The sequence below is a fragment of the Cydia fagiglandana genome, chromosome Z (assembly GCF_963556715.1).
Source record: "Cydia fagiglandana chromosome Z, ilCydFagi1.1, whole genome shotgun sequence".
Lineage (NCBI taxonomy): Eukaryota > Metazoa > Arthropoda > Insecta > Lepidoptera > Tortricidae > Cydia > Cydia fagiglandana.
Genome location: NC_085959.1, coordinates 39,179,972 through 39,202,784, shown reverse-complemented (window position 1 = coordinate 39,202,784; position 22,813 = coordinate 39,179,972). Strand labels below are relative to the sequence as shown.

Genomic DNA, 22,813 nt, shown 5'->3' with positions numbered 1-22,813 from the left:
CCTATATAGAAAAGGTATGATTGATATTCGACAGATGACAGCTACTATAGTTCGTTTTTTTTAGCATTAGAAAGAACTTGCAAGAAGGTAAGCGATCTTGACATGTCTTTTAATTGAAAAACGCTTTTTAAAATTCAAAAACTATTACTTATGAAAGCAGAAGAATATAAATGATCGTATTAGATTCATAATTGTTACTTATTTGTCGTAACTTATTTATAAAATGTCTTTTTCAATTAAAAGACACATCAAGATTGTTTACCTAATTTCTAATGCTAAAAAAAACGAACTATAGCCGAGGTAAATAAAGTACAGTTTTAATTGAAATATTTTGCACAAAATTGTAATTTCTTCTCAACTGTAGGTATTTTATCATCTATTTCCTATCACATTTGCCCATTTTTCGTAAACGCAAACAAATATTCTAGCTTTACAAAGACTCAATGATTTACGGTACGTACCAATTCTAGAACCATTCAAATTTTTACATCACTAGCTAGCAATGACCGATTGATAAATGATTCATTGATTTTCCTTCACTCATTCATTCGTTCCATTCATTCAGAAGCACAATTAAATTTTTCATTCATTCGCATTGTAGGCGTTCGGACAGCGGGTTGTGCGTAGTAAAGCGTTTTGCCTTTGCTTTTACGTCCTAAATAATTACTTTTGATTATCAATTTGATAAGTGTCGACCTTATTTAAGTATACAAGGTATGATTATCCCACGAATAAAGATTTGTGTGTCGTTATAATTATATTAAAATGGCGTCGGTCAATTCCGGGTGGATATTATTTTAACTAATATCCTTTTACAGATGTCGCGCTACCGGGAATGGGACCTGTCTTGCAAAGTTTATGTGGGCAATTTGGGTACAAATGCATCGAAATATGAGATAGAGAAGGTGTTTTCCAAATACGGGAGCATAAGAAACGTGTGGGTGGCGCGCAATCCTCCGGGTTTTGCGTTCGTGGAGTTTGAAGACCCGCGGGACGCCGAGGATTCAGTGCGAGGTCTCGATGGGACGTAAGTACTATTTTATTTAATTATTCAGGCGTCCTTTCTTCCGCGATCGATTTTGAGCTAACTTATTCATGATTTTCCGTTTCGCTCTGTCGGCTATCGATTAATGTGTGAAAGAGTGAAATGGATGGTGAACGCTATGGTGTGATCCGCCCGCCATCTTGAATTTGTTCGAGACCTACTTATCAAACATGTAATTTTGATGTTTGCGTGGCGTATGAGTATCGCGTTGTTTTTGGGTTTCTTAGATCTATGCTGACGAAAGGTCATAATTTATTGTTAACATAAGCTTTGCGATTTCGATATATACCTATTTTGTATCTTTTATCAGTAGTCTCGTGGCGTAGGTACCTAGGCCATTTTATAGTAAGACCCCATATAACCATTCCAGTCGCAGAATCATCAAAGTGGTAACTAAATGTCAGATGTGTCGTAACAGAGTCCACACAATGTGTCTAGAATTGTTTCGAAACAAAGTGTCGTCGCCGTGTCTACACTTTTCCGTAACGAGGTGTCGACACATTTGTGTGCACTTTGCGTGCGGTTTGCGACTAAATCTGACAGCAAATTTGTGACAGCAAATGTCAATATAAAATACCTCTTGAAAACCAAGGTTTGTCAAACTACTATTAGTGTCTCGTGTGCTCGTAAGTAATTCTAGTAAGTCATCATGGACGATGCGAATGATAAAAATCGACCAAAACCATATAAACGTCCAACACCCGTCAACCTTTTACAGAAAAGTTTTTAAAGAAATGCAATACGCTACTAGGTCAGGCAACGAATGCTCAATAAAGTTGTAGAGGGAAATGCTCGGAACACAATTTTTGACTCCTTAACTTGGTTTGGACAAGTTAGGAGGTGAACATATCAAAAGTCCTCGGCCGTAGCCTTTGAGCGGGGGGGAGAGAGGGGGCTTTGAAGGTCCCATTTTCCGGTTTTTCGATTATATCTCGGAAACTATGCATCGTAGCGACATGGCCACTTATACAAAATGAAAGTTAATTTAATTTTTTACAAGTTTATTTAGTCAATTTTTTCCATATATTGAATAGTTTTTGAGATATCCGCTCTTGAAACTTTATTTAGGTCTCTCAATTTTATCTTGATTTCTACATCAGTGAAGGTGCTAGGCCGTGTTCCACAAAATTTAAAAACAATTTTTTTAGGGTTCCGTACCTCAAAAAGGAAAAATTGAACCCTTATAGGATCACTCGTGCGTCTGTATGTCTGTCCGTCTGTCACAGCCTATTTTCTCGGAAACTACTGGACCAATTAAGTTGAAATTTGGTACATATATGTAAATTAGGGACCCAAAGACGGACATGTAACGTAAACAAATTGATTTTATACCCAAAAAATGACCATTGCCCCCCCCCCCCTTTATCTCCGAAACTACTAGGTCTTAATTTTGAAAAAAATACACAAAGTAGTCCTTTACCTATCACGATTATTAAGATGACAGGAAAACCTATTAGACATGTGCAGCAAAGCGCGAGGCGGACTTAATGTACGGAACCCTTAATACGCGAGTCCGGCTCGCACTTGGCCGGTATTTTTAAACTCCTCTTGACGCTTAACCGCTGAACCGATTTCGTTGAAATTTGGTATAGAAATAGTTTGCGTCCCGGAACAGGACATAGGATAGATCTTATAACCAAAATCATCTTTTGAAGGTGTGAAAAGTGGTGTGAAAATTTGTACGGAAAATCAATAACCGCTGAACCGATTTATATGAAATTTGGGATGGTCTACAATTCTACATCTTTGATTTAGTTGAAAATTATAAAAAACATGACTTCAAACCTAAACTTAAACAGTAAGTATTAACTTCAAGAATTCAATTCTGAATTCCCCCCTGCACCACATTTCACACCTTTAAAGGATGATTTTTGAGGTAACTTATTACTTATGTCCTGTCTCGGGACTCAAAATATATGTGTACCTTTAAATTAAAACTGTTCAGCAGTTTAAGCGTGAAGAGGAGTTTAAAAGAAAGTATTTTAATAAGTTTATATGTTTTTACTTCGGAATGGTGTCAATGTGATACCATAACTAAATTTGGTACTGTGAATTTATACGAAAACGATACCAAACATGGCCTCGTAGCTTTACTGATGTAGAAGTCAAAATAAAATTGAGAGCCCTAAATTCTTATTACTTGGCCTAACTTGTGTAGAAGGAAAAGGAAAAATAAAAGTCTTCGGCAGGAATATAAGACACAAATATAATTTTTAGAGTTACTATTTCAATCATCAAACATAAACATACCTTGATTATATTATTCTAGTGAGACACGCATATATAAACAAAAACATTAAAAAAATTACAAGGTTGAAATGTCACGGGGCTTTTGTGAGTTATATGTGAAAAATAAAAACTTTTATGACAAGAAAATCTGGACACAATTTAAGAATCATCCAATTGCGTCGAGGAATCATCAGTATTTTTGCTTGTTTCATTACCTCCTTGCTTCTTTTTTTGTCCTTTGTATTCTGTAGCAATTGGTTAGATCTGAAAATAAAGATAACTTGCGTCGTCACGAATGTGATTTATAGGTTTTAGGGAGTGCATAATTCGAAAATGATGACCATTTTATAATCCAAGATGGCGGCTACGCATTTTGTCATAAAAGTCGTCATGAATATCGTTTTATAGGTTTTAGGACGTGACAGGTCCAACAATTGTCTACATCATTGTAATTGACGTCACAGGCCTCCATGGGCTACGGTAATGGCTTACCATCAGACGGGCGGTGTGGTTGTTTGCCACCATCATGTTAGTTAAAAAAAAACTCCACTATATCGCCAGTTAATAAGTACTTATTTTGCGAAGCTAATGACATTTGTCACAAGAAATACGACAAAAATTCCGACACAGAACTCAAGAATTACCGAAAGTTCTTTGAAATCTTGTGACAATTTTCATCATTATCATCATAAACATCGCAAAAGTAATATCTGTTTTTGCCGATATAATAAAGTTTTTAAAAATAATACAATGATGGTGACAAACAGGAATACGGCCCGCCCGATGGTAAGCGATAACCGTAGCCCATGGATGCCTGTGACGTCAGCAACAATGAGGCTTGTCGAAATGTCGCACCTGTCACGTTACGTCACATTGTCACGCCAGGGAGTACATCTGAAAATTGTGTGTTCCCATTTGTCCCCACCCCGAAAAGGTGGGAAAAAATGGGAAATATTTACATGCAAATACTATTCCATCTTTTCCCTGCGGGGATAAATGGGATTACATCTAAAAATTGTGTGATCCCATTTGTCCCCACCCCGATAAGGTGGGAAAAAATGGGAAACATTTACATGCAAATCCTATTCCATCTTTTCCCTGCGGAGATAAACGGGATTACATATAAAAATTGTGTGATCCCATTGTTGGTCCCCACTCCGATAAGGGGGGAAAAAATGGGAAATATTTACATGCAAATCCTATTCCATCTGTTCCTTGCGGGGATAAATGGGATTACATCCGAAAATTGTGTGTACCCATTTGTCCCCACCCCGATAAGGTGGGAAAAAATGGGAAATATTTACTTTCAAATCCTATTCCATCTGTTCCCTGCGGGAATAAATGGGAATACATCCAAAATTTGTCCCCGCCCCGAAAAGGTGGGAAATATTTACATGCAAATCCTATTCCATTTACGTACAAAAATGTCCCCCTGTCAACTTTCAATCGAGATTTAATCGATAATTTATTCGATTAATATTCAGATTAATTCAATTTCAATCTATGTTAGGTCGACTAAACTAATCGCGATTAAAATTTGAGGATAACCTTTTTTTATTCCATTAATTAGTCGAATAAACAGTTAATCTATTAGTCCCATCTCTGACCACGGCATTTTTACACTTTGAGAATATCTGAAAACAAATGAACACAAGGAGCCATTTTGCAAATCCAGTAACTTTGTTATTACTTTTGACAGCGCGTGTCATGTGTCTACACAGAGTCGACACAAAGTCGAAACATTTGCGACTACTTTGTGATTGCAATATTTCTCAGCCTTAAACCATATTTATACATCATAATTAACAAGTTTTGTAGTATGTCAACTGTTATTTAAGTTCTGTCTCTGTATCTGTTCTGTATCTGTTATTTAAGTATAGTATACGCATCGAAGTACTAAAAATGCATCAAATAATATATTTATGAACACAGGCACTGAGAAGTAAACAATTTCATTTCCGGCTAAACTAAAACAATGTGGTGGCGCGTTGATTATATTACACTTAGTTTATCAAATCACTCGAGCAGTTTAATTCCCCATAATAATTTAAGTCCTATTGTAATATAAATGCAAACAATATATAATTACGTCTTGTAATCCGTTTTAGGGATGGCGTATTAATGTCACTTATTTTTATTTAAGTATTTTTCCATTTGACAGGAACAAAATGAACGAATGAACGAATGATTTTGGCATAAAGTAGTCGCAAACCCGAAACAATGTGTGCACACGGCGACCACACTTTATGTCACTTTGTGTCATGTGTCGACCCTTCCCCATTTCTGGTAACTGTGTCGACACGGCGACGACTCTGCGACTGGAATTGTGACCGAAACAGACGGTGTCGACACAAGATGTGTCTACACCGCGTCGTAACGGCGACTGGAAATGGTTGTATGGGGAGGCTGTTCCTTCCCCTTCTACCCTACTATTTGATATGAAATGAAAGTCTTAGGGCCACTTGCACCATTCACTAACCCGCGGTTAACCGGTTGAACCATGGAGTTACAATGGTTACCAGTACAATTTGACACTGTGTTAACAGTTTAACCGATTAAGCCCGGGTTAGTGGAATGGTGCAAGTGGGCCTTAATTAAGTGGGCCGATTGAATTTTTTTTTAATGAATACAATGATATTATTATTCAGAGCTCACTGTATCCCACTGTTAGGCAAACGCCTCTCCCCACTTCCAGTCGTCTCCATTTAGTGCTATATGTGGCCAGTGGCTACAATGAATTAATAATGGCTAGTGGAATATAATGAATTTATGAATAAACAATGATTTCTAAACTATTTTCATGTATAAACAATTGGAGTTAAAGTGTAATGTATGTTTAGCTGGCACAATTTTCTATATTTGATACTATACCATATAGCAGGTGATTATTATTTTAACCACTTAGGATTTCTCATCCGGTACACATTTACACCATGCTTTGTCTTATCAAACTGTGGCGAAATGAGATAGGTATTGTAAGTCTTATACCAGTCTACAGTGGTTAAAAGGTTAAACTCTTGAATTTTGCACGCTCCTTAGATCCATTTCATTTTCAATATGAAATGCTTGAGTCATAAGTGTGCTACATTACGATACCTCCAAATTAAGACTGACATGTGTTGTACTCAAGGTGCGGCACTTGTCTTGAATTGGGGAACATTTATTATATCTGCATAATATACTCTGTATCTTTAGGTATTTAAATAAAAGTAAACAAAATCTACCCTCAAATGGCTCCTTAGGGCAGTTGAGGGCCGATGAAAGCATTACATCAATTACATGATCAAATGATGTAGATTAACACTTTGACTACCGACAACCCGCCTGGTAGGCACGCCCAGCGGGTTGTTTTGTATGCAGCTATAGACAACCGGTTTCTGGGGTAGTGCACCGTTTTTTGCCCGGTTGCGAAAGTGTTAAAGTCAGGTTGTTCAGTGACAGATCCAGGCGGTTTTCTATTTGGTTGGTTAGCCAATAAATGTTATAACTACCCGAAAATGTGACAAATTGGACTGCGTTATGAAATAACGAACTACTTAGTTCGTTATAACGAACTACCTAGTTCGTTATTCCATAACGCAGTCCAATTGTTTGTTTACTTTTTTATAAATATCTAAAGATTCTTAGAATAGCTTCTGCCCGCGACTTCATCTTAGTGGGATGATGATGAATTGATGATGATGATTGATGAACACTAGCTTGAGTTTCAAACTATCTCCATACTCCATACCAAATTTCATCTATATCAGTTCAGTGATTTAAGCATAAAGAGGTAACAGAGTTACTTTCACATTTATAATATTAGTAGGGATCTACTTACACAGAAAAACTTGTCTGTATTTTCAACTTAAATGATATATGCACCAGGGACCTTCACTTTTATTTGTCCACAGAAGAGAGATTATTCTGTTTGACCCAACCATTTGTCTTACATTTAGTTTGCACATGGCTTATTTATTACTTAGACCCACTTGCACCATCTTGTTAACCCGAGGTTGAGCAGTTAAACCGCCAACCCAGTTTCAAATTGTACTGGTAACCATGGTAACTTTAGGTTTAACCGGCTAACCCCGGATTAGTGGAATGGTGCAAGTGGGCCTTAGCCAGCGAATGTATTAAATTTATTATTAAATTGACTCATTAAAGGGGGTGAATATATCCTATATTTATACAAGCTTTTATTATTCTAATTGAGCTGTAATTTTGCATGCATGTATAAATCAGATGACAGTGCAATGTTATGGTACCATCGAGCTGATCTGATGATGGAGACAGGAGGTGGCCATAGGAACTCTGGGGCTATTCATAAATTACGTCATTTCAAATTAGGGGGTGGGGGGTCCGGACATCGGATGACGGTAGCATGAAGTAAGAGGAAATGGGGTCATTTGAAGCATGATTTTTAGATGATTATAGGGGGGGGGGTCAAAATTCTCAAAAATCGATGACGTAATTTATGGACAGCCCCTCTGTGATGAAACAACGCAACCTAATTGTGTTAGGGGTTTTTAGAATTGTCTCGATGAGTAGTAGTTGTCTGTCGTAAGAAAAGTAAAGTAAAGTATCGCTGACTATAAATGAAATTATTGCCAAAAACTTATATTTAAATAGCCTACAAATATGATAGGTATAGACTGGTCCGTCACATTTATTAATTAAATTATTATTATTTGTCACCAGGCGCTGCTGCGGCACCAGAATCCGCGTGGAGATGTCCAACGGACGCACCCGACGTGACAGAAGGTATTTGACACATTTTTGCTATTCAAACCAAGCTCTTCAAGCTATCCCGCTGACCTTCACAGTTATGCTTCGATCACACGAGCGTGGATCCGCTATGTGAGCGGGACATCGCAATGAACATAGCGCTGTCCCGTTTGCACACTGCCGTGGCGCGCGGATCCGCATCCGTGTGACCGAACCGTTATTGGCACATGATTTATTCAAAATTTAATCAGTGTCGGCAGCATTTGAACCAAATGACACTTGGAACTTAATTATAATTAGAAACTTTGCACATAGTGAACGAGGGTGGGCCCTTTCATTTAACTGTTTTCAAGTGTTTTGAAAATTTGTTAGTGGAAGTACTTACCTTACTGGTGGTCCAATTGATATTATGTATGCGTATGTATTATTGATGGTATCACTTGACTGCAACTGAAGTTTGGTATTAATAATCATACTGCAGTTGTGAGCTAAAAATCATATTGTTCGGTTATTGTGCCTACAACAGTAGGCTTTAATCTATAAAATATGTGAATTTAATCTATACATATAGTTTTCCATTCATATTGGGTTTCTATTTCACTAATTTCTCAATTGTCAGCTGACATTTCTAGGTCGACAAACAGCAGTGGTATGAAGTGTCTTAAGAATGTTTGTCAGCTCAGAAATGTATAGCAAGTTGTCATAAGACATTGACAATAGTTAACGAAATAGACGCTCGAAAACCATCATAAAAAGTTGGATAACTTTGATTAAAAAAAAAAGAAAAACCAAAAGTGTATAACATTGGACCATCAGCCCGTTCACTTTAACAAAAATGCTTTTAAAAACCTTGTAGTTAAGTAACTTTACAAGTGTGATTAAAAGAGGTTGGTGTTGGAACTATTGCAGGTCCATTTTATCAACCACCAACCAACACACCAACGATCTCACCACATCTCTCCACTACGGCTCGTTAATTACATGCAAGGCTGCTCTCGACGGCCAGCTACGCGCCGCAGTCAACGACCCTCCCACGGCCTTCACCTGACCTCTACCCTCCTAATATTCTATGAGCCACACAGTGTAGGAACCTAATCGCTTCTACTGCACACCAGCGGAGCTTTCCATAGCTCTCGTATTACCTCGGTCAACGGAAACTTGCCCCCGTTTCCAGCACCAGCGACAGCTCACCATATTCGGTACTTTTTATCCTATACTACCTTCAGGGATGGCTTTGTTGACAGAGCAACAACGTCTGAGCGTGCAGTCAACATCGAATAGATTGTGACGGCAAAAATATATATATAAAAAAAAAAAAACAAAGGTATATAGATACAGGCTAACATACATATAATAATTATGATCTTAAAAGCTCAAAATCATTTTGACGATACAACAGTTTTTTTGCTGCTTCTCATGTTTTAATGTAGGATTCGGAAGATTCCCACGGAACCGCCAAAATACCTCACTCTTCAGCCAAAATATATTGAAACATCCTTATTTCTATGGTAACAAAGGTGTGTTACGATATATTTGGCCGTCACTACCTATTCGATGCTGACTGTACCCAGAGATTCCACTGCTACATGCACGTGCTACTTTTATATGTGGCCGGGTCGCCATGTAAATGCCTGCGGGTATGTAGTAGTGCAATCTGGTTTGATGCTGTTACTCTGTCAGCCGTCTGTGATCTTACCTTACCTTAGCACTAGCCGAGTGTAGGATTAACTTTTGTCATAGGGCTCAACATAGAATAAGCTGGTAAATTTAAACCCTGATTCCAATAGTTTTGGTGTTTCCGCAGAAGTGAGTGGTGTGATGTTTGGTAAATGTCAAACCCTTGTAACATTTTGAATTTTGTCAAGATTCCTCACCTCACATTGACATTTAAATATTTTTTAGGTTTTTAGAATGAATTGGTAAGCATTTTATAAAAATTGACTTTTTACTTCTAAATTACAAAAAACTAAATGTGATAGCATATGCAATTAAGTATAAATCCAGCATCATTAAGTGGCTCCACAGTTTACTAAAGTAAGGGAGTCTGAAACCTAAACACGAAACTAAATGAAATGAGATAGGCACCTTGAACATTAAATTATTAGTGATATAAAAGATACCGAAAGTACTTTTGTCCAAATTCAGAATAGGATAATCTGGATAATGTACTAACCAGTCATTTCAGCTACTGTTTGTACGAGTCAACATTCACTATAAAGTTAGTATGAGAACGCAATCAATAACGTCACACTGCACCTCCTTTTAAAGTGTTGATTTTATAAACACGTTTTCTCCGTAAAGATCAATGACCGCTCAGAAACTAAGTCTAGCAACACATCGACTTAATAACCGGACTTCACGCCACTCAACTCGCCCACTCGCTCCAGCTCACCACTATTTCCGTATAGGTCCCGCAGCCGCAGCCCCCGCCGGCGTTCGTACTCGCGCGGCCGCTCGCCGTCGCCACGCCGCTCGCCGTCCGTGAGGCGTCGCTCGCCGTCCGTGCGTCGCTCGCGCTCGAGGGACAGGCGCAGCCGGTCGGAAAGCAAGAACAGGTGTGTATAAGACGCCCGGCTTCCACAGCCCCCGCGGGCTCAATATCCTAAAATGCCAGGCGAGGCATTTGCCGCGTGAAGCAGCTCTGTCTATGTGGACGTGCCTCGGCCTAACCCACCTAATGAGGATGTTTCCAATTGGAACCCCTGGAAGAGAATAGTAAATTTGCAAAATTCACAATAAAAATTGAGGCAGTTTCCAGTCGGGATCTGCGAGTTCTACGACAATACAGTCTCAGCTGAATTGGATGGTCAAACACCAACTTTCGATTACCGGCAAAATGTCCAGCCGTACAGAGCCTTCTACAGGCGCCATCGAATATATCGGAGCGGCCAAGGTGTCCACAGATATTTGAACACGCCCGCATTGTCAAGATGTTAGAGTGCTTGTTCAGATATTTTTGAGCACCTCAGCCGCTCATATTGCTTGAGATTGTACACGAGTTATCTTATCAAAATCGAAGCACGTATTTTTCTGACTTTACCAACTCTTCTGCAATCAAACAATGCACCAACCACATTTGTCAGGCTGATCAACGTCAGCTGGCGCGCCCCGGCGCGTTACTATGAAACTTTCCATACATAAAAAAAATAATTAGGGAACTCTTTAACGATACGAACAGTTTGGTGCAACCGACCCTTAGTTTTTGTTTTGTGTAACATTTGTGTGCAGTTTGTGTAATTCTCGGTGTCACTGTCAAGTGATCTACTGAACCGATTTTAATGAAATCCGACAGGGACGTAGACTGATATCTGGAGCCTAGATGTGCATGCTTGTATAGGCGTTACGTATGTGAGTACTTCAAAATCAGCTTTCAAATGACTCGTTCCCACTACTTTTAATAGTCTGATTTTTAGGGTTCCGTACCCAAAGGGTAAAACGGGACCCTATTACTAAGACTCCGTCCGTCCGTCTGTCTGTCACCAGGCTGTATCTCACGTACCGTGATAGCTAGACAGTTGAAATTTTCACAGATGATGTATTTCTGTTGCCGCTATAACAACAAATACTGAAAACAGAATAAAGATTTAAATGGGGCTCCCATACAACAAACGTGATTTTTGACCAAAGTTAAGCAAAGTCGGGAGTGGTCAGTACTTGGATGGGTGACCGTTTTATATTTTGCTTTTTTTTTGCATTATGGTACGGAACCCTTCGTGCGCGAGTCCGACTCGCACTTGCCCGGTTTTTATATTCATGGCTACCACGTGAACTAAGGTGTTCTGTAAGAATATTGTATATTTTAATTAAAGATAAAACAGATTGATATGTTATAGTTCGTTGTTTTTAGCATTAGAAATAAGATAAACAATTATGAATCTAATACGATCATTTATATTCTTCTGCTTTCATAAGTAACAGTTACTGATTTTTATCAAAGCGTTTATCAATTAAAATACATGTCATGATCGCTTACCTTCTTTCAAGTTCTTTCTAATGCTAAAAAAACGAACTATAGTTAAAATTATTATTCGACTTAATTGGGGGTAGAAGAGTTTCTTGCATTCATTGTTTTTTTTTTAATTGGCTCCTTATAAAGTTATAGAGCTGATGATTTATGCTTAAATAAATATTACTGTAAAAGCAGCCGTTCTTCTACACACACAATAAAATAATAACTATTTTTCCTTGTTTTTTCATGAAAATACAAAAAAGACTAGCGCAGACACCAGTAGTGGGAGTAGAGCTCAAAAATACGCCTATATTCCATTGGGGGTGATGGTTCTCTTCACAAGGAAGTGTTAGAGCCACTCCACACTAGTAGTCCGGGAGCCGGCTGCATGAAACAAACCTCATCAAAAAATAGAATATACCTACCCTGTAGAGGTACCTGACATTTAGTAGATTCCAACGCACTTGGTCGGCCTAGGCTTAACCTGGCAGATTTTGTACAAATGGCAAAAACGTTGGACAAAAATTCATCAAAGAAAACCTCATCGAAAAATAGAATGAAACTTGTATGGTAGGATACCTGACCTTGAGGACAGTAAAAAAAAAGTGGTCGGCCTCACCTTAGCCTGGCAGTTTTTGCAGTCCGACCAGATTTATTGGGTCACGTGAGAGCTACAATTTACCTCATCGAAAAATAGAATGAAACAAACGGATTATAATAGCTTAAATAAGCCTGTCGACGTATGTCTTGGTCGGCCTCACCTTAACCTGGCAGTTTTTGCAGTCCGACCAGATTTATAAAAAAATCATCAAAATTTTTTTATCGAAAAATCGTATGAAACTTGTATGGTACGATAGCTGCCTTTGAGGACAGTAAAAAAAAAGTGGTCGGCCAAATCCTGTGTTGGCAGGTTCCTGTGTCCGACCAATTTTGTGGTACCACGTGAGAGCTACAATTTACCTCATCGAAAAATAGAATGAAACAAACGGATTATAATAGCTAAAATAAGCCTGTTAACGTATGTCTTGGTCGGCCTCACCTTAACCTGGCAGTTTTTGCGGTCCGACCAAATATATAAAAAAAAATTCAAAAATTTTTTATCGAAAAATCGTATGAAACTTGTATGGTACGATAGCTGCCTTTGAGGACAGTAAAAAAAAATGGTCGGCCAAATCCTGTGTTGGCAGGTTCCTGTGTCCGACCAATTTTGTGGTACCACGTGAGAGCTACAATTTACCTCATCGAAAAATAGAATGAAACAAACGGATTATAATAGCTTAAATAAGCCTGTTGACGTATGTCTTGGTCGGCCTCACCTTAACCTGGCAGTTTTTGCAGTCCGACCAAATTTATAAAAAAATCATCAATTTTTTTTTATCGAAAAATCGTATGAAACTTGTATGGTACGATAGCTGCCTTTGAGGACAGTAAAAAAAATGGTCGGCCAAATCCTGTGTTGGCAGGTTCCTGTCTCCGACCAATTTTGTGGTACCACGTGAGAGTTACAATTTACCACATCGAAAAATAGAATGAAACAAACGGATTATAATAGCTAAAATAACCCTGTTGACGTATGGCTTGTTACGGGCGGCTTTCATAAATTCAATGTGGCAGTGTGCGGCAGAATCCACTTGCATCAAATTTGATGCAACACATTGTGGCTGGACATTAAGAGATGAAATGTATAAGATCAAATGGTTTGAAGGACACATAACGCCTTTGCGAGTCGAAGAAATAACAATAAGATAATCACTTAATATATGTGAGGTTATCTTGTGTATTTTTATTTATTTATATTTATTGAGAAGTTCAACAGCGTTTACATTAAATAATATACAAAAAACATGAGAACTTATAGCATAGCCAATAACAGAACTTCCTGTAATTTATACATAATAAAAAATCATCTGTGGGTAGACATGTAACTTGTGCTGTACAAGAATCGTAAATATAACTTAATTTGTAAGTCTTTAAGGTACAAGGAAAAAGAGAAAAAATTAATAATAACTGTAAACTGGAAAAAAAATCCTAAAATAGTAGGTATAGCTCTAATTTTGCGTAAACAATAAATAAAAAATAGTAAAATAAAAATACATACAGTACCTACATAAACGAGCGAATCTATTAGTTTGTATGCATTTATTGGAATTTATGTGTTCGTATGTGTGTGTGTGTGTGTGTGTGTGTGTGTGTGTGTGTGTGTGTGGGTGGGTGGGTGTAAGTGGGTGTGATAGTGCGTGACTACCAGGAAAGTTGCTTTGCAATTTGTGATTTGAAAACACGTCTGGAGGAGAAGAAAGGGTCAATGTTTTGGAACGATTTATTATATGTACGTGCGATTCTACTCAGAATTTAATAGAATAGAATTTTGGCCATAATTGTAACCTAACCTAACCCACTTTTCTGGCAACAGTTGGTTTTCGTGGGGTCGCAGTTCTAACCTAACCTAACCCACTTTTCTGGCAACAGTTTGTTTTCGTGGGGTCGCAGTTCTAATCTAACCTAACCCACTTTTCTGGCAACAGTTTGTTTTCGTGGGGTTGCAGTTCTAACCTAACCTAACCCACTTTTCTGGCAACAGTTTGTTTTCGTGGGGTCGCAGATCTAACTTAACCTAACCCAATTTTCTGGCAATAGATTGTTTCCGTGGGGTCGCAGTTCTAACCTAACCTAACCCACTTTTCTAGCAACAGTTTTTTTGTTGGGCTCCGCATCTGCTCCGGCGCTACGGGCATAGCAGCCCCTTCGCCCTTGCGTAGCAAAGCGCAGGCGCTAATGCTATGTGCCATTCTGCTAAATGTAGCTTATGACAGATGCGTTTTAGATCATACAAGTTATACCAAATAGAAAGAATCGAAATACGTTTTCTGCGATGTAAATATTCGCCTAAATCCTATTATGCTAAACAGATTATGCAAATCACATTTCGGACATTTAAACAAACGCAAAATAAAATTATTCGTATCAAAAGTCGGCCAAAATAATAGTAGTCTATTTAAGATTCGGACTTGCAAACATTCGGCCTATTGCATATTATACAAACTGAAGCTTTCTGCAAATTTAACATTCGTCGAAATACATTCCTGCGAAATAGGTTATGCCAGATGCGTTTCGGGTCACGGAAGTTATGCCAAATAGACGGAACCCGGAATAGAGAATGTGTGGTCCTATTCTAGCTGTCACGTGGTATCACAAATTTGGTCGGACTGCAAAAACTGCCAGGCTACGGTGAGGCCGACCAAGCCATACGTCAACAGGTTTATTTTAGGTATTATAATCCGTTTGTTTCATTCTATTTTTCGATGAGGTAAATTGTAGCTCTCACGTGGTACCACAAAATTGGTCGGACACAGGAACCTGCCAACACAGGATTTGGCCAACCACTTTTTTATTACTGTCCTCAAAGGCAGCTATCGTACCATACAAGTTTCATACGATTTTTCGATAAAAAAATTTTGATTTTTTTTTTATACATTTGGTCGGACTGCAAAAACTGCCAGGTTAAGGTGAGGCCGACCAAGACATACGTCAACAGGCTTATTTTAGCTATTATAATCCGTTTGTTTCATTCTATTTTTCGATGAGGTAAATTGTAGCTCTCACGTGACCCAATAAATCTAGTCGGACTGCAAAAACTGCCAGGCTAAGGTGAGGCCGACCACTTTTTTTTTACTGTCCTCAAGGTCAGGTATCCTACCATACAAGTTTCATTCTATTTTTCGATGAGGTTTTTTTTGATGAATTTTTGTCCAACGTTTTTGCCATTTGTACAAAATCTGCCAGGTTAAGCCTAGGCCGACCAAGTGCGTTGGAAGCTACTAAATGTCAGGTACCTCTACAGGGTAGGTATATTCTATTTTTTGATGAGGTTTGTTTCATGCAGCCGGCTCCCGGACTATAGCGTTTCCCGAGCGTCGGTGTCTAGACAACTCAATGGCTGCTGCTCAACGCAACGTGGGCGCAACTGCGCAGGGACAGTGGGGAGACACTCCTGACTTCGGTCGAACTTGGCTCAGCATTGCTCCGAGCAATTATTAGGGTTGGCACCACTTGACTTCCTTTTGCGTGCACGACCACAGATAAGATAATCACTTGATTTTTGACAACCCTTAATATCCGAAAGGGATAGTGCCATATATTAGAAAGGGATAGCATGATTCGACCCTGAACCGCTGTCAAACTTCGGGTTTGTAGGAAGTGTCCTTTCTGTACGGTAGTACTATTATTTCTTCTGTGGCACGGACGCCATTTTTCATAGCGCTGACTAGACGCCGACGCTTAAGGCGCTGGGTGTGGGGTGGCCATTAACTTTAGTGTTCCCATGTATAGTTTCTAATTTTTATTATTTTCTTCTGCAGATATTAAACAGCGGATATGGCAGAGTAAAAGGGACAGATAGTGACGCGAACGAATGCGTATGTGCGAGTGTTTGACATGTATGTAGTACAATAAATTTTATTTCACGGATCGGCGACGATTACTCTCTGCCTCGTGACTTGACATAATTGAAGATCAATTTGTAAATCTACACATAATATTGTATATCAGTTTACTAAAGATATCTTAAGACTAAGTATAAAATCGGTATTACATTTAATTCGGTTAGCTAAGGACACAATAAATATAAGGCGTAATAGTGGAATGTTTTATTTATTATCACAAAATTCCCAATTGAACTGAATATGACTGTATATGCTACCAATTCATTTCGATGGGTTTGTCGTGTTGGTGACACTTTGGTTTTGTTATAAAAGAGAGAGATTAAATATGAATGTTTACAAATAACCATGAAGTGAACTGGTAGCGTACACAACATGAAAAATGAATTTTATCGTCTGACGGAAAAGGGAGGACAGTGTGTTTATTTACATACATATATTTATCATTAAGGTTAACAAATGTCGAATTGTCAAATATCAATGTGGACAATGGTAATAGAAACAGCTCTTAAGATATTATTTTATAGACAAAAAATGGGTAAAATAAATATAAAGGTATCAACAATTTTGCCCATTTCGAGCGTACAATACTGCCCTCCTAAGCCGAATAGCGGCATCTCAAAAACAAATGACTTTGAAAATTGAATTTTCCGATAAAGAATGTAAGGTATATGTTTGCATTTAATTTTTATTTGAGATGCCGCTACTTGGCTTAGCTTAGCTTAGCTTGAATATATCTTATCTCTAATATTACAACTTATTCTCATTAACCAACATCGTAATTGAGTAACAAACGAATTAATATAAATACAATATTAAAAACTTTTTCACAACAATATCAAGGTAATACTTCATCCCTGTAATCCCAGGGGTCTGAAACCAGGCAATAAAAAACTTGTTAAAAATATATAATATTATATAGAAAATCATCATATAAAAAAATACTTATAATACTAAAAATACTCTTAATTTTATCTTTAAATCCCTGTATAGTATTTAAGTAAAGATCTGTGTTTAAAGTAGGTTTTACATAAATAGAAATACTTTATAATAAATAATATAAATTTTACAAAGGCGCAACAATTATAACATCTGAGAATCTCGTTGTTAAGACGCCGGTTCGATTCCGGTCTCTAGCAGTTTTTCTTGGTCACTAAGAGTCTATGCGGTAAAAGAAAATCCTGGAATGTATGGGATCCAATACATTCTACGACTCTTCTTTTTCCGCATAGATTCTATGTGACATTTATTTCAGTTTATTATCTAAATCAGGGGTTCCCAAACTGAGCCTCAGCGCCGAGGTCTGTAAAGAGACGCGTCGTGAGGCAATCCTGTTACTTATATGTTTCGGATAGCCTCAGGCTCGTGGCCTCGGATAGACGTCAGGGCGCGGACTAAAAAATATAGGGAACCCCTGATCTAAACTATTCCTTATATTTAACAGGCCTCTGCTTCCACACAAAAAAGTCGAAATACACATACGTACCGACAGCAACCAACACTGTACCCGCAACGTGTAAAATCGTCACGTTATTTTTAAATACTATGGAAGACAATATCAGTGAGACAAATTTTCTTAAAGTTAATATAAAAGTCACTGTGACCGAAGACTCCTTTGTGGCTAGCTGGTGGACGGAGTGAGTGCAGAAAAATTGAGATATTATATTTAGGGTTATGATAAACCAGGTTTCCAGGTCCAGGGTTAATGCTGTATGGTATAGGTGTGGGGTGATGAATAGAAATATGACGAGGGGTAATGCGTGCGTGTAGAACAGCATCTGAAATGGAAATATAAATGTTATTTTGGGTAGTACCTGCAATAAGGCCTATTAGTTGCAATTTCATACTAACTTTTACCTGCCTATAGGCACAGATTATATAATAGTTCTTACGAACAGATACTTATCTCTCAAACAAAACGCAAATACCTAACGTTTTGATACCTACACATGGATTAATACAATGGAGTGACCTTCAACGCGCCGCTCCCCGCACCGCGCGCACCGGCACAACGCTAGGGTTGCTGACGCTTAGAAATAATAAATAAATACCTACTTAAACAGCCGAGTGAAATAAAAGGAAAGCTAAATCTTAAATTATACCTAATATTTCAATTATGCGTTAGTGTTTGCGAAATAGTCATTTTAAAAGGTCATATGTCCCTGCAGTAACCGCAGTGTTTACGCCTTTTTATAAACCGCGCAATAATCCCAGCGAGAATTACTTTTAAAACTTCGTGTAATTTAACCAGATAGAGATTAATGTTACACTATAAAGAAAAATATTAGAAACCACATGAATACAGATAATTAATTATAAGTTAACCAGAGCATAAATGAGTAGGCACTTTCCGGTATAAAGTTAACTTACTGTCGTTAAAATAAACATTTACCAAAATAAATTAAAAATTTGCTACCTATTTCAAATAGATACATATCTAAAACTATACATTTGTCATACATAATAAACATTACATGTTTAATTAAAGAAATTCAATATTAGGTACCTATTACGTAGCTTGTAACTATCGTAAAAATTGACAGTGCTGCGCGCGGTGACGTGCGTACGTGAGCGCGTGTGGCAACCAACTGGCTTGCTTTTCTACCGTGAACGGGAGCAGATTCGTAGGTATAAATCCGAGCTCGCGCGGAGAGTTCCATAGGCCTGCTATAGGTAGGGAAACCTTTTCGGTGACTTTATAAAGTGTTGGCATGTTCTCGATACCTTAGTTTTATGTTGTTTAAGCGTCCTGAATGAATATAAAGATCCCAAATTGAGAACCTCCTTTTTGAAGTCTGTTAAAAACAACATGAAGATGATATACAGGGTGCTTGGTACATCGTTTGCCAAATTAAAACGGCAGATAGGTCGATTCATTTGCTATCTTCCCAGGCCTAGAATTTTTTTAATTTTGCGCTCTTTTGTTTTCAGCTCTATGCCAATTTTTCGTAAATTTAAAATTTTTACTTGAGCAGTAGAAAAAAAGCCATGGCCAATTTTTTTTTCTATGCATGAGTAAATAGCAAATGACTCAACCTATCTGCCGTTTTAATTTGGCAAACGATGTACCAAACACCCTTTATATGGTGCTGTATAATACCTCCTCAGGATGCTTTCCATGCTTGGCATACAGCATTTCCTGCTGAAGGCCAGTAAACGCCCCTGTCACCAGCGTAGCCAGCAATATCACCACACCTGCAATAATTATCATTGTTCTGAGTGTAGGCACAAAATAAAATAATACATAGTAGTAGGTAGGTACAGAAGATTCACTTGTTAGATATGACCGCAAGGTGGCGCAAGCGCGAGCAGGCGTCCGTTCCGTAGCGGTGCGCGGCAACTACTACTGCTAGACACCAAAACTGGTGTAGGCCGCATGTACTTGTAGCGACGCGACGAAATCGCGGAATGAGCCACGCCTGGTATACGCAAAATAGATGCGTCAACACGACGGCTTCCTAGGCTTGTCGTTAGTAAATCAGCTTTCGATGTCCGAGTTCAAATCCTGGTAAGGGCATTTATTTGTACCTACATATGTTTGACATAAAGAAGATTGGGGGATGCCGTTGCCCAAAGGCAAGGCAAGGAAAACTGTAGATTATGGTATAAAAATGTATTTCTGATATAATGCTATAATTATATATTCGACAGATATGAAATTTGTTCTAGAGTTATGGATATAATATATCTGAACTTACCGATGCACCAATACACGAAAGTGCCTCGCTCCTGTTCTATAGTGGCGCCGCCATACAACGCCAGCGCCACTCCCGCACTAATGAGGACAGAGCCCACAGCTCTAGTCGGCTTTGGGGTGCGATTCAACATGTACCATGATACTAACATGCTGATGGGTGAAGATGCTGATCTGAAAAAGACCAACCGTTAACACTTGGTGCCAGGCGCCCTGTTTCCAGTTGAATAAACACACGTGTTCTTGGCAGTGAATGTGTTAACTGATTACAGAGGTTTCCTTTAGTGATGACTGAAGCTTGAGGAAATAAAATGGTAGTAAAAAATCTGTAAGTATGCTCTTCTACCTCACATTTTTACACTTCGTTTAGAAATCAGTATTAGTTGGGAAGACAACATCCTTGACTATATTAGGCAGTGCATCCACGCCTAACGTATCTGGATTATAGTGATCACCAGATTAGCACTTAGCAGGTATCAACTCCTATCCTCCATAGACCCAGACACAGTTGTTTTGTTTTTTTAATTTAAACCCTTTAGTTCAGCAGTCGGCAACAGGCGGCCCGAACCTCTCACTTGCGGCCCGCAAGCCCCCCAGGCTATTCTGTGTGTAATATTGTCAAACGACATTGTCTGATAAAGTCACACAATTACCAATGTTCATCCTGCATCTACTTCATTAACTACTATGTGGCCCTTGGCTGCTGAGGTTAAAAGGTTGCCTACCTCTACTTTAGTTAATCAATAAAATTTCAGAATAGATGGTAGAATATGTACATAATTTTGTACCAGGAGTCTTAGGAGGGTAAAGAACTAAATTACCATATTCTCACCTGATGATCATGTGCAGGGTAGATGGTACATGCAATGAGTACACATAGTTATTAGCTACATTGGTAATAAAAAATAACACCACCAGAATGATGTATTGCTTAATAGGTATTGAGGGTTTCACCTGAAAAATAAAATTATTAGGTTCTAGCACCGCAAGAAATAATGTCAGACCATTGTGTTGGCAGGCTATGTGAATTTATTCCATGGTTCACCGAATAAACAGCTAACTTTGTTACTAAACAAACAGATAATAATAAATTAAACAACTGTATCAACATATAGTTTACAAAGTAAATACTATACAACATACCGTGCCGAATTTCGTGGTGAATACAAAACCTTGTAAAGATATGAAGAAAGCCTGTAAAAACGTTATTAAAGTTGCACATTCCGGTGATTTCGTCATCAAAATTTCCATCAAAAAGGCACTAGAGCAACATGATACGAACACTTTAGTCACCGTGTTCTTTATATACATTTTTAAATATGTTTTAATTTATGATTATTTAGATTTCATGATTTTGATTCGCGCTACCGCTTGAAGCCACATGTAAGACTAGATAAGAAAACGGCTCCAAATTTTGTTGTTTGATAAATGATAAGATTACTTTCTAAAAGTTTTGAGGAGTTTTGCTTGGGGCGTTCGGATATTTTCTTGCATTAGCGATTTTTACATTTCATACACATTGTGTGTTATTGTAATTCCCTAAACTTAACACAGTGAACATTTTAAAGTTACTATCGCTTGTTAGTAATTTAGTCTTATGGAAATGACTCCTTTTGGGACAATGTAAATTACTGTATTTTAGAATTCTCGCATGGAAGGTACGAATATTTCGTGAGATTGGAACGCTACACTAGTGAATAGAATGCGGGTACGTCAGCCTCGTCAGCCGTCAAAAGCCACGACAGCATGTCAAAAAGTGACAGTCTCGCTTCGTTCAGAAATTGGTTGTATTTTGTCAAGGATAAAAAGTAAAAATAGTGATTCGTGGTAAGTTTACTACTACTACTCAGCAATAGATGACGCAGGTAGTACAGTTTTCTACAAATAAAAAATCGCTACTCGACGTTAGATGTCGCTAGTAATCTCGTACTTTGAACAAAATATTTAACTTGATTTAATTATAGCGCAAATTGATATCATAGCAAAATAAAATAAAACAAACAAGTCAAAAATGTTAATATTCATCTAGAAAGGGCTTAAGCTGTACTTAAGTACAAAAGATAACTGCTGAATCGATTTTGATGAAGGCTACAATTACGAGCAGAGTCCGCAGGTACAACTAGTATCTATAAAATTGTTTTATAACAGTTCCGCTTTTCGTGTTCAAACGAGCTTAAAGATAATTTGTTTTCACCACGACACCAACTGCTAAAGGCTCTCTTGATTGTTCAAAAACCGATGAAAAAGTTGTATTTTATCCACATGTGGTGCAATAAAGTAATCTGATGCCAATTTTGAATTATTTCCTTATGTTGGCTGGTAGAAATGACTTTATTGTTTACTAATTAGTTGCAAAGAGCGCTCGGTCGATGCGTTTACGCCATGACGGTAAATTTCGGTATTATGTACTTAAGTATTTAAGAACGTTTATTTGGATTTGATTTGGTTTGATATTTTACAGTTAGTATTTTCGTCGCATTGGCGTGGTGAATTTTTTTGTGTTTAACTCGGTGGCAAAATTTGTTTAACCATCGTGCCTTAAAACTCTCGCAACGCTCAAGATTCCATTTTTCGAATCACTCGTTATGCTCGTGGTTTAATTTTGCCATCCGTCGCTTGCTCGGGTGTCAATAATAGCACGAGCGTAACCGCAATTTACGTGTTTAAACAATAACTTGTTACAATAGTTACCCCCCTTGTAAATCAAATAATTATTACTTATCGAGTTATCTGCAATACGGAATTACGGA

The 22,813-nt window shown here is 38.0% G+C and overlaps 2 protein-coding genes and 1 non-coding gene across 6 annotated transcripts; 2 read left to right on the top strand and 1 right to left on the bottom strand.

Annotated features, from left to right (window-relative positions):
- Positions 1–595: 595 nt before the first annotated feature.
- LOC134678907 (RNA-binding protein 1-like) lies at positions 596–16,566 on the top strand. 4 transcript variants are annotated; one of them, XM_063537651.1, is made up of 6 exons: positions 596–714; positions 819–1,027; positions 7,955–8,017; positions 10,390–10,536; positions 11,274–11,329; positions 16,289–16,566. In XM_063537651.1, exons 2-5 carry the CDS (start codon positions 819–821, stop codon positions 11,284–11,286), a joined length of 432 nt encoding a protein of 143 aa, XP_063393721.1. In that variant the 5' UTR covers positions 596–714; the 3' UTR covers positions 11,287–11,329; positions 16,289–16,566. The 4 variants fall into 4 exon arrangements, 3 of the variants coding, with proteins under 3 accessions (XP_063393721.1, XP_063393722.1, XP_063393723.1); XR_010100262.1 differs by lacking the exons at positions 11,274–11,329; positions 16,289–16,566 and adding an exon at positions 8,891–9,180 and having other exon boundaries at positions 10,390–10,529; XM_063537652.1 differs by lacking the exon at positions 11,274–11,329.
- Positions 6,300–6,434, top strand: LOC134679514 (small nucleolar RNA SNORA53). Its single transcript, XR_010100339.1, has one exon. It is a non-coding gene; the product is annotated as a small nucleolar RNA SNORA53 (small nucleolar RNA).
- On the bottom strand, positions 16,370–21,512 carry LOC134678906 (UDP-xylose and UDP-N-acetylglucosamine transporter-like). Its single transcript, XM_063537650.1, has 5 exons — positions 21,207–21,512; positions 20,896–21,017; positions 20,068–20,237; positions 19,470–19,564; positions 16,370–18,147 (listed from the first exon to the last, which is right to left on the bottom strand). The coding sequence occupies exons 1-5, from the start codon at positions 21,372–21,374 to the stop codon at positions 17,794–17,796; spliced, it is 909 nt and encodes a 302-aa protein (XP_063393720.1). The 5' UTR covers positions 21,375–21,512; the 3' UTR covers positions 16,370–17,793.
- Positions 21,513–22,813: the final 1,301 nt, after the last annotated feature.

What these genes read in the sequence shown, in the direction of transcription:
- LOC134678907 (XM_063537651.1), top strand. Translation starts at nt 819, where the DNA reads ATGTCGCGCTACCGGGAATGGGACCTGTCTTGCAAAGTTTATGTGGGC. An exon ending in GTGCGAGGTCTCGATGGGAC is followed by an intron (nt 1,028 to 7,954) that starts GTAAGTACTATT and finishes ATTTGTCACCAG; the next exon opens with GCGCTGCTGCGGCACCAGAA. An exon ending in CGCACCCGACGTGACAGAAG is followed by an intron (nt 8,018 to 10,389) that starts GTATTTGACACA and finishes ATTTCCGTATAG; the next exon opens with GTCCCGCAGCCGCAGCCCCC.
- LOC134678906 (XM_063537650.1), bottom strand. Translation starts at nt 21,374, where the DNA reads ATGTATATAAAGAACACGGTGACTAAAGTGTTCGTATCATGTTGCTCT. An exon ending in TCACCACGAAATTCGGCACG is followed by an intron (nt 21,018 to 21,206) that starts GTATGTTGTATA and finishes TTTATTTTTCAG; the next exon opens with GTGAAACCCTCAATACCTAT. An exon ending in ATGGAAAGCATCCTGAGGAG is followed by an intron (nt 18,148 to 19,469) that starts GTATTATACAGC and finishes TTTCCATTTCAG; the next exon opens with ATGCTGTTCTACACGCACGC.